The sequence below is a fragment of the Haliotis rufescens genome, unplaced genomic scaffold (genome assembly GCF_023055435.1).
Source record: "Haliotis rufescens isolate VD_foot unplaced genomic scaffold, xgHalRufe1.0.p SCAF_54, whole genome shotgun sequence".
Lineage (NCBI taxonomy): Eukaryota > Metazoa > Mollusca > Gastropoda > Lepetellida > Haliotidae > Haliotis > Haliotis rufescens.
The window spans coordinates 1,855,942-1,868,182 of record NW_025964268.1 but is presented as its reverse complement, the minus strand read 5'-3'; the positions used below and the strand labels follow the sequence as shown (position 1 = coordinate 1,868,182).

Below are 12,241 nucleotides of genomic sequence, written 5' to 3'. Positions count from 1 at the left end.
TGTGTTCTTAATAAAATGGTTTGATGAAATTCGTTGCGAAAATAATCCAATAAAACCCGTATTAGTATTTCCTCCGTTGCCCTTAGCATCAAACAAAATGGAGGATATACAAGCACGTGTGCAGAAAGCAGTTCATGAATCTGTTGCACGAATCGACAAAGAATGTCTGCGGAAAATGCAGGTACATAGACTTTTGTCTGTGAGACATAGTTATATGCCAGTTGACATGCAAACGCCAAAAAAAATCTTTATGACCTTTGAATGAAATTAAAGTGTGAGTGTAGTGGGCGTTTTCCAGTTCCCATTCCAATTTACAGATCATTTCCACGTTTACATCTGACATTGAACTGCAACACAGTTCTTTAACCAGTAATGTCAGAGTACATTATTTTAAACATGAAAAGAAGTAAAAATGTCGATGACATATCATTCTAGACTCTTGTGAGGGCAAACAAGATCTAGTCCATATAATTTGAAACTGACACTGAACGATCTGATGTTATTGAAGAACATGATGAAATCTCACATAGGCCTGACGACAGCATAATGATACCTAGAAAATTCAGCTGAGACATTAACAAACACAGATTTTTTTTGTGGGTAGTTTTACAGATAAAACTGCAGCAAACAAATTGTTATGTCATTGATTGAAAGAATCGAAGTGACTCATAGTTTAGGGTTCACAACACTTAGCAGCCATTATTATGTTCCATTCGAAACTGCTGTTTAAGTTGTAGGGCTATATTACACAATTCTTTTAATGCTAAAGCTCACATTTCGAAACAGAAAAACTAATAAAAACATGGATGTGTGTCAGGGATGAAAAGCCTATTTGCCTCTAAATGTACTTAAGTCATCTGACCATCACATCACTGTGGACACAAATTCATCCCCGGAATACATCAATATATACAGAAAGTAAGAGAGGGATATGGTCTGTGTCTAAATTTGATGATCAAAATCAACATAATAATTATTCCAGAAAGAATTGCTGATAGTTAGCTCCTGAATGTGATTACTGTCAAATCCCCCTTTTCTGATACAAACAATTTCAATTAGGAAGTTAGGTAACAGCAGTTATGTCAAATCTAGCCAATTTTTTGTCAATGTGGTATTGGTTTTCAATAATACTGACATTGGTACTCTGTAATTCTTATATTTCAATAGCTTGTTGGGTTTGAAATAACTTGCATACCCAATGTGAATACTACAAAACATCAAATAAATGTTTAATATAAAGCTTAATTCAGTCACTATATATAATCACAAACTTGATGACAAGTTCAGCACTCTAAGTATAATATAATAACAGCACTATAAGTATAATATAATAACAGCCTTTAAGCTTGACATACAGATTTTATCTTTTACAGGCAGACATGCATCGGTGTAGTGTGAAATGTTGTGAAAACACGAGTGCAGGACTTGATGAAACTCAAAATTGCCTTGAAAGATGTTCCATTCCTGTGAACAAAGCTCAGACCTATCTCCATAAAGAACTCCAAATGTTTCAGGTGAGCATTACTTTTGTGTCACAGAATCATTATCAACATGATCAACCAAGAAAAAGTGAGAATTCTAGGACAGAATGTTTTTCCCTGTTCTGCGCTCCAAGTGACTAACTAGTCCATCTTTGATATTTGTGTATTGTACTTTAACATCTTCCCTAGGCATGGCAGTTAACTTCTGTAAAAGTCAAGTTTCCACAAATCCTGCAATCGACTGAAATCCGCACAGCAGTTGCCAGTTGTTTATGAACCGGATGTTGATCATGTTGATTTTGATGGGATTTTGATTGGACTATACAAAGACTGTTTGTCCAGCCAAAATAGAACTCCATAATTCTACCTAGTTCGGCAAGGGTGGAAACTGGACTTTACAGTCAGATGACTTCTTTGCCTCGGGAAGATGACCCTTAATGACATAGGCTGTACATAATGCTTGCAAAAACCTTTTTACAGGCTGTTGTGATACAGCTGATATAACACAGACTTAGATATAAGGGAACTAACTGGTACTGTTTCAGGACCGTCTCCAGCGGTGTGCCATGGACTGCCAAGACAGAGTCCGAGACAAAGTAACGGCCAACACAACGGAGGCAGAGGCTAGCAAGTACCGATCAGAGCTAGAGGCGTGCGTTGTCAAATGTGGCAATGCCCACGTAGACATGCTCCCGGGCATGATGAAGAAAATACAGGGTGTTTTGAACAAAGGACAATATTGATATTGTATTAGCTTAGAGACATATATCATTTCATGTGTAAATATAGTTTGAATTGTGTGATGAATGAGTGACAATTAATCCGATGGTAGTAGAAGTGTTGTGAAGATAACTTAAGAAAGAGGATTGTTTGAATGCCAAGTAGAATGAAGGATTTCCAAACTTAGCCTTGAATTCATTCCCCTTGAACAAGTTCATTCATGAGGTGTATGAAGTCAAGGTGTATGAATTCAAAGCATGTTTAAGGTGTATGAATTTAAGGCCTATGAATTCAAGGCCTATTTAGGGTCTATGATTTTGAGGCCTATTTAAGGTTATGAATTCAAGGCCTATTCTATGTTTACAATCAAAAGATAGTAGTGCTTTTGGGGATGTCATGTAGGGGTAACAAACTTTGGAAGTTTACGTATGATTTCACCCATGAAACCAAGTCATTGTTTTGGACCCAAATTACTGGGTTATTGATTCAATCAGTATGAAGCAGAAGATTAATGATTGATAATATTAGAATGCAGTGTGTACCAAGTTTCGAAATAGTTCAAATGTTAACAAAGTCCCTAAAAGTAGGGATAAAATAAAAATAAAAGTTTATTCTCTGGCAGTAATTATTACATGATTACAGTAAGAAATTAGAGAATTTGTTCGGGTAAGTCATGATTCCGAATGCCCTGTGACGATCAAGAATGCATCAAGTGATCTTTTATTTGAGACCAGTCCACTGGTGTATTCAAAGACGGGTGGGGAGAGTAAGATATGGACCAATGACACAGAACACAAATACCTTTTTCTTTATTATTGAAATACCCCTGTGCACACTTTGATCCACCTCTGGGTGACATTACTACAATTTTCATAAGGCTGTTGTCAGGACCATCATCTTCAGTGACCATGGTAACATAGGCTGTGAAAGAAGTTAACAAGGTTACCTCCAGATTGATGAGTGAAGACTTTTTAAGCATGGACATATTTCATACTCAAGTGGTTGTTGAATTGAAGAAGTGTTGCTTCAGATAACATTGTAATCATCCCAGCATTTCTTGTTATTGTTTATAAATTTTCTTAATGGTGTATTTTATTCTGTCAACAGTTAACATTAAGCATTTACTGGGGGCACGGGTGGCCCAGTCGTCTAAGGCGCCGCGATTCACTGTGCAGAGTTGCGTCCCTTGGGCACGCCTGAAACCTATGATTGTGGGTTCGAATCCCGGTTTGCCCCGATTATGTTTCTAGGTTTGTCAGCACCATACCCGTGCTTGTGGGTTTCACCGAAGTGGTAAACGTCTGAGACCTGCATCTCTTTGGGCTTTCCTCCCACATTAAGCTGACACGCCGCGATATAACTCGAATATTGTTAAATGCGGCGTTAAACCCAACTCATTCACTAAGCATTTACTTAAATGTTTCTGTTACGTATTGAAGATAGCTCATGGTTTATCAATTTAGAGTTCATTACACACATTGAATGTTCCGAGTCAAATAAGGTCAATACAATCTCCTAATTTGATGCCTACATTTTGTGCCATATTATGTGGAAGGGATACATATGTATAACACCTAGTCTTGCTTAGTTGTTTTATTGTTAAAATATCACAGAAACTCAGGCCCGTGTATTTTTAGTCCTGATCTGTGGCCCCTCCCTCCACGCCACTAATGTTAAGGCTGTATAGCAAACAATAGAGTCCTTGTCATGGTTAATTTTACTGAGATCTGGGTATGAATTTGTACCATATATATATATTTACATGTATATCACTGCCAGTTGTGTATTTGAAGGAAGTGAGGAGAGTGTATAAAACAATTTTTATTTTTTGTATTTATAAACAAAGAAAAGGTGTTATTAAACTTAAAATAGAGAAGACAACCTGTCATGTTTCTGTTTTTATTTTCTGTTTTTCCTTCAACTTTACACTAGATTCAGAACAGTTTGAAATCGTTAGACTGAGATGGATATGATGGATTTATAACATGTTTGGAGGGCTGGTATGATTTTCTGAAGCGTTCATTGGTCTGACTGTAAGGTCCCTGCACCAGTGTGTATATTGACTATGAACTGGGAGGCCAAACCCATGTAATTTGGGATGTAAGATACAGTTACTACTGGTTGCCTGGATGGAAACTGGTGCTTGATGTGGACAGTCGTTATCATGGACATTATGACGCCCTAGTGCCAGAGGAACAGTCACAGCTGGGATGACCTGTGAATCAGACCTGGAGCATTGTCTCATATAACAAGATTGCTTCAATGCATATCACGAATGCCATCCACACCAACAAACTTCCACCTGTGACAAGAAGATGAGTGAGTGAGTATGGTTTTACGCCGCTTTTAGCAATATTCCAGCAATATCACAGCCCAGAAATGGGCTTCACACATTGTACCCATGTCGTGAATCAAACCTGGGTCTTCGGCGTGAGGAGCGAATGCTTTAACCATTAGGCTACCCGACCGCCCCCCACAAGAAGATGAAGAAATCGCTGGAAGTTTGGTAAAAGCATGGTCATACAGGCAAGGCATACAGGCAAGGCAAGGCAAGGCATACAGGCAAAGGCAAGGCATACAGGCAAGGCAAGGCATACAGGCAAAGGCAAGGCATACAGGCAAGGCAAGGCATACAGGCAAAGGCAATCATACAGGCAAGGTAACGCATACAGGCAAGGCATACAGGCAAAGGCAAGGCATACAGGCAAAGGCAAGGCATACAGGCAAGGTAACGCATACAGGCAAGGCATACAGGCAAAGGCAAGGCATACAGGCAAGGTAACGCATACAGGCAAGGCATACAGGCAAAGGCAAGGCATACAGGCAAGGTAACGCATACAGGCAAGGCATACAGGTAAGGCAAGGCATACAGGTAAGGCATACAGGTAAGGCAAGGCAAGGCATACAGGTAAGGCATGCAGGTAAGGCAATGCAAGGCATACAGGCAAGGCATGCCATACATGAAGGCAAGGCATTGCATACAGGCAAGGCAAGGCATGGCATACAGGCAAGGCATGGCATGGCAAGGCACACTGCCAACACATGGACAGCTTGTGGTTACATAAAAAACAGTATGAATCGGGGGCATATAGTTGTTCAACCGTCAACGACATGGCAGATAAATGATTGGTTGGTTGGTTTGTTGTTTAATGCCCCACTCAGCAATATTCCAGCTATATGACGGTCTGTACATAATCGAGTCTTGACCAGACAATCCAGTGATTAATATCATGAGCATCGATCCACGCAATTGGGATCAATGACATGCATCAACAAAGTCAGCGAGCCTGACCACCCGATCCCGTTAGTCGCCTTTTACGGCAAGCATGGGTTGCTGAAGACCTATTCTACCCCGGAATCTTCAGGGGTCGGCAGATAAATGAAATTATACGCCATGGCATGTACACAGCATTGGCACTAGGCGAATATGGCCTTACTATTTTCATTATTGAATAGCATTCATTCAATTACTATCAGTCAAACCCATTCCCACATGTGCCACAGGATTATACAAAGAGAAAACAAAATTGTCCCAGAAAATGCTTCCTAAAAATATTTTTGCTTCAGACTGAAAAAAATAAATTGTCTGCCACAAAAAAATATTTTGTTGCAAGAGCCTTCTAAAAATAAATAAATTGTAGACTCATGGTTTGAATGTGTACCTGGAAAAATGTCCATTCTTCATACCAAATCCAGAATATGAAACGGCCTGTCCCAAAGTCACTCGCTGGAGTGGTTGATATTGTGGGCCGAGACGTTGAATATAAATTCACCCACTGATCAGGCCGAGGTGTAAGAATCAGTATGTAGATATCGCTGGAAATAGCGCTAGAATGCATATGTGCCTGTTGTTTATTCAACAAACCAATGCTTGACAGACAAGTAAGCAGCAAAGAACACTTCTCAGACGTGAAATGTTGACGGTGCCCCTTTAAAGGGAAGTAACTCCACCTGATTTAATTGGGTTTGTATTGCATATAAAGCTGTTTATTGATTATTGAAACATGTACGACCTCGCTTACAGCACATAAAATCCATATTTGTTTCTTCCGAAAGCCATGTTTCATATATACAGTAAGTTTTGTTTGTTGTTTATCGCTGCACTCGTCAATATTCCAGCTATATGACGGCGGTCTGTAAATAATGGAGTCTGGACCAGACAATCCAGTGATTGACATCATGAGCATCGATCCACGCAATTGGGATACGATGACATGCATCAACAAAGTCAGCGAGCCTGATCACCCGATCCCGTTAGTCGCCTCTTACGACAAGCATGGGTTGCTGAGGACCTATTCTAACCCGGATCTTCACGGGTCTATAAATAGTAAGCGAGTAAGTGAGTTAATTATTTCAGTCAGCTCCCGTCAATATCAAGCAAAATCTAGCTCTACATCAAGGGGTGGCTGTGTTGAGGTACTAGGTCCGTCCCTAATAGGTGTGCCATAACCTATACTTGAGGTTTCGAATCCCAGATTCATTCTGATTCTAAATGTTTGGTTTGTCAGCACACTACTAGTGTGTTACACCAAAGGGTCCAGACTGGAATATTTACAGACATCCGTCATATAGCTGGAATATTGCTGAGTGCAGTGTTAAACAACAAACAAACAAAATAAATAGCAAGCCGTGGCCCTGCATCACTTTGGGCTCTCCTTCCACGTGGGTGTTGCGCTGAATGACCAAGAATACAAACCATGGAACCCAGCACTGGAATGGAACCCAGCACTCTATTGCTCTTCGTTACACCATGGAAATCGTGGATCAGGTGGTCACGTTTAGTGACTTTGCTGATTTCGTTTCATCGTACCCTATCGGCGTGGAATGATGCTCATGTTATCAATCACTGGTTTGTCTGACTCACGCTCAATTATTACATGACTTCGAATCTCTGATTCGCAGTTGTAATGGTCTTTGGTCTGTCAAAACCCGACCCGTGTTCTTGGGTTTCTCCCAAGTGGTCAGTGTCTTGGATCTGCATCACTTCCGGCTTTTCTCCCACATGAAGCTGAGATTTAACCGAATACAGTACAAAACGGTGTCAAACTTTAATCACTACCCCCACTCATCTATTACCGAGGGCAGAAGTTGTTGCAGGCTATACCGCGAATAACTGCATGTTTGAATATATTTCGAAGACAATTTGGCCATAACAACTAAAGATATAATTTGTAATAAACAACATAAACGGGTAGATTCGTTAAGATATTTCTTCTTACCTCGCTTGCCTTGTACTATTTCATATCAGATATACGTTCGAATTTCGGACTAAAACCACGGCTGCTTGTACCAGAGACCATGTACACTTAGAAATGAACACAAAATGCGTCCAGTGAATCGTTGTGTCCATCACACAGTACGTGACCTGTAGTCATTCAGTAAAAAGACCGCAGCGGACGTTGTTTTTCATTATAGTTCTCAAAACAATTGTACTTAAGGCGCGCGTGCTTAAAACGCAAGCATGCTGGGGTTGTGACCTCAGCCGTTAGGTGAAGGTTGTACTAGAAACTGTTCAGCGTAAAAACAATGTTCAAGTCGACCCGGAAAATCAAGTCGTGTTTGGAGAGCACCATGTATAGATATTGCTGGCGTTTGTCAGCGCAATACCCGTGTTAAAGTCTACGGCATCCATCACTTTGAGCTTCCTCACATCAAGCAAGCAGGAGCTATGTGAAATACCAGGGGTGGCTAACACGTTTTGAGCATAACTGCTATTAATGGATGGTACAACCTTACCATTTTTTATGTATTGAGTACAGTACGTTCCATGCTACAGGCTGCATTTGAACCAAATACACAACCAGGCAGCATATTTCTGCAGGCAACAAAGTGACTAGGTGAGGAAAATGTTGATAAAATGCAAACTGTGGTTACGAATGATATAGACGACACACTACACGTCACATAGCCAATACAGAAGGCGTGCCTCATGACAGAGTTGAGAACATTCTGAGGAATGAACTGTGCACGTCAGATGTTTCAGCACGCCTGACTCTCGATCAGGTTCATCCTCTCCCGTGAGAATGTACGTCGTTTTGAAGCAGTTGTTGAGCTATTTGTAGCCTAGATGAGTATTGGATCACCACTATCAACCACAGACTAAGCAACAGTCAAAGCAGTGGAAACCCCCAATGTCTCCTCAGGTTGTCTGGGATTCCAAAGCCGGTATCCTACTGAGGACTACCCCCCGAAAGGTCAGACCGTATATAGGCAATTTTATGCTGATCTGCTATAAAAGGCAACTGCATGGGCATACCAACCTTGAAAGAGTGAGTGAGTTGGGTTTAACGCCTCTTTTAACAGTATTCCAGTTATATCACAGCGTGTCAGCTTAATGTGGGAGGAAAGCACGAAGTGATGCACGAAACCCACGAGCACGGGCATGGTGCTGACAAACCTAGAAACATAATCGGGGCGAACCGGGATTCGAACCTACAATCATAGGTTTCTTGCGTCCCGCACAGCGAATCGCGGCGCCTTAGACGACTGGGCCACGCGTGCCCCCCTCAACCTTGAAAGAACTGTCTGGCAAGCATTAAGCAAATGATTATGACGTCATTTCAGCTGCCATTTTTCCTGCATCGTTGGGAGTTATGTTGAAAGATACCTTTCGTCCCCTTTCTGCCACCCGTGATTTTACTAATGTTGGTTGTCATACCCACATGTGAGAATCCAATTTGTGAAATGTCTATTCGTTAATTCTTAGAAATTCCTATGGTGATAGACTAATGTCATTTCGTGTCTAACCCGCGAAAATCCGTGTTAGAACTGATCTTTAGCAGTGAGTGAGTGAGTTGGGTGTAACGCCGCTTTTTGCAATATTCGAGCAATATCACGGCGGGGGACACCAGAACATTGTATCCACTGATCTTTAGCAAGCCATGCTTGTCGTAAGAGGCGACTAACGGGATGAGGTGATCAGGCTCGCTGACTTGGTTGCCCCATGCCATCGTATCCCAATTGCGTAGATCGATGCTCATGATGTCAATCACTAGATTGTCTGGTCCAGACTCGATTATTTACAGACCGCCGTCATATAGCTGGGATATTGCTAAGTGTGGCGTTAAACAACAAACAAACAAACAGACAAACATTTCATGTTCCTGCCTTTTCTTCTATATATCCAAGGATGGCATTTCTGTAAACCTACATTTACCCCCTTTGGTAGCTTTACCGAAATGCGAGCCCTAGCGTTATAGAGAATGTACTTTGAACAACATGTAAAACAACACTCTACTACGAATCCGAAACTCAACTATGGTACCCATATAAAATACATCACCATCGAATAAACATTTGTATGTTTCATTTTTAGCCACTATCAAATATGGTTGTATACTTTATTTTGTCAGGTAGTTTACATTTTGGAGGTAGCTTGATATGCCTTGAATAATTCTGAAAGATAAAACTCAACCACTCACTCTAAATTTGCGTGGAGTTTTATCACATAGATCCACGATACAAGACAAGGCGTTCGCTCGTCACGCTGAAGGCCTGGGTTCGATTCCCCACTTGAGCAAAATGTGTGAAGTCCATTTCTGGTGCACCCCGTGTTGATATTGGTCGCATATTGCTAAAAGCGGCGTAAAATCTTACTCAATCACTCACTCATTCACTCAAGTCCACGCCATTGCAAGGGTTTCACTCGAACTAACATATTCACTTTAAATTCCAAGTAGGTGCAAGTCCAACGCGGCGATGCGTCCCTCACTGCAACTACATAGTACACTATTTTCAACAACACAGTCAACATAACTTCATTGAAAGCATCTTCTCCTCCGGAACCGGTTTATACTCCCGCATCAATGTCTCGGCAGTTTCCGCTGTCGGACATTAAGTTCATCTCCGAAAAATTACGACTCTGAACCGTTAAAAAAGAATAACTATTTTCCCATTAGCTGACGGTTATGGGAGGCTAGACTGGAAATGGTCTCTGTTTAAAAAAATATTTTGATGACATATTCTTTTTAATTCCGAGGTTTATGTTACACCCTGTCACTGGTGGTCTGAATACATTATAAACAATTAGTATCTTTTTCGAAACACCATTTCAACGTCTTTGTTTAGACATTTTCGTTAAATTCAGACATTTATTTATGATAAAATAGGGACTGATTAAGTCTAACGTTTTGCTCCAACACCACATATGTCAGGGTTGACTGGCAGCAGATGCGACCAGCTTCGGCATAATATGAAGTTGTATTTTATTCAAAAATATATTATCCTATATAAATGGAACTGGTTGTTAGGATGATAATTTTTTTCTACTTTAATCCAAAATGGTCTCGTTATTTATACTGACATTTTCACATGGCTTCAAATACTTCACAAGGTGGTTGAATTTAAAGAATACGTCAAGCAGTTTGCAGGATAAAAGGCTATTTGTCGCTTATATAACACGTGCATATTATTATTGATGAGGCTGCAAACACAAAGATTATGTTTATGGCCAAATGACGTAAAATGCACATAATAAGATTCCTAACATAATGTCGAGTTTTACAAATCAGGATACATGCATGATTAAATACATTCACTGATTGGAGTGTGGATATAACGTTCGTTTGTTAGACTAGTAGCGTTTGTTCATGACGATATACTAAACTAGATTATGAAGCATGGTCAAGACTGCACTTTTACCATTACACTATCGAAAGTTATATTGACAAAGATCTTTTTTTTTCGATTATTTTATTTTTTCGAATTCCAACACTTATAATTTCACTTCAACGCACATTTACATGAGAATGGCAATTAATGGTAGAAATATCGAATGAAATCTTCTCATGTTCACCATGTCTGACGAAGGCACGAAATTGTGATAACCTGTTAAAAAGGAATTGTGCGGTATTTATAATAGTACATTAACAGTCATGACATAAATTAGATATTAGTCAGGCCAATGCATAAAAAGAGCTTCACAAGAGATTCTCAAATACCTAACTTTACAGGAATTCTGCCTTGGGCTGAAAGACAAATGCTAGTTTTACCCATGCATTAATCAAGATACCATAAATGACAAGGGTAAAGGCGGGCTCCCTGTTGAACGGCTATCTGGTTTTCCGCCCCCGCGCTGTTGTAGGACGCAGTGGGTGTGGTCTGATGTTGCTAACAAAGGAAATGTCAAGCACATTTCAACCCACAGAAGGAGTTCAGTCGTGTTCAAGTTTTTAATATGTACTGTTCAGCAACGTTGAATGAATGAATATTGTGCACTATCAGACAGAGCTTGGACTGAAATGTGAAGTCCATTCATAGGTTGTCTGCGTGTTGCGTACGGGTCGATGTTGATACATTACATACCTCCATGTTTTTGTGTACGTGAAGTTTTGGTTTAATATCACCACAGCGACTTACAAAAGATGTCTAAAAGGAAGTGAGTGAGTGAATTTGGTTTGACGCACTCATTCACTCGTTCATCAGCAATAATGAGTGACCAATCAAGGCAAGGTCAAAATTGAGTGATATAGACTTTATAACCTTGTATTTAATTTAATACATCGTTTATTTCCTCAATGCACTAGACTGTACATCGTAACTCCCATTGCCATTAATTCACAACAGCCAATTTTAAACATATAGATATAGATATAGATAGGTTAGATTCATGTTCCGATATCTTGCATACCGAGCGAATACTGTATTACAGGTCCATATGTACAGCACACCATTCTGGTATATTCCTGTGAATGCCACATGCAAACCCCAGTTGGTATCTGTTACTTAATGCAGGTATACTACTCGACACAATTACCCCGTGACATATAACGGTATTCTCGCCGCATGGAGGCTTAATGTCAAACTCCTCTACGGGGCCTGTACAACCAAATATGTAGGAGGAAGGCTGTGAATGAACCTTGTGAGGATGGGAATGAATACGAGACCCATGTTGTTCTAATCGTACATCGTATACTGGTAGAAGCCATGAGCACCAATGATGCAATTGCTGCTAAGATAAGAAAATTCCATCCTTTCGCAGTTTTTTAAAAAAAGAAGAAAAAACATGTTCTCTGGAAACACTGGATTTTCCAAAAACATAT

The 12,241-nt window shown here is 40.2% G+C and overlaps 1 protein-coding gene across 1 annotated transcript; it reads left to right on the top strand.

Annotated features, from left to right (window-relative positions):
- Positions 1 to 87: 87 nt before the first annotated feature.
- On the top strand, positions 88 to 3,450 carry LOC124138459 (protein FAM136A-like). The gene is made up of 3 exons (XM_046505097.2): positions 88 to 181; positions 1,374 to 1,514; positions 2,027 to 3,450. The coding sequence occupies exons 1-3, from the start codon at positions 98 to 100 to the stop codon at positions 2,222 to 2,224; spliced, it is 423 nt and encodes a 140-aa protein (XP_046361053.1). The 5' UTR covers positions 88 to 97; the 3' UTR covers positions 2,225 to 3,450.
- Positions 3,451 to 12,241: the final 8,791 nt, after the last annotated feature.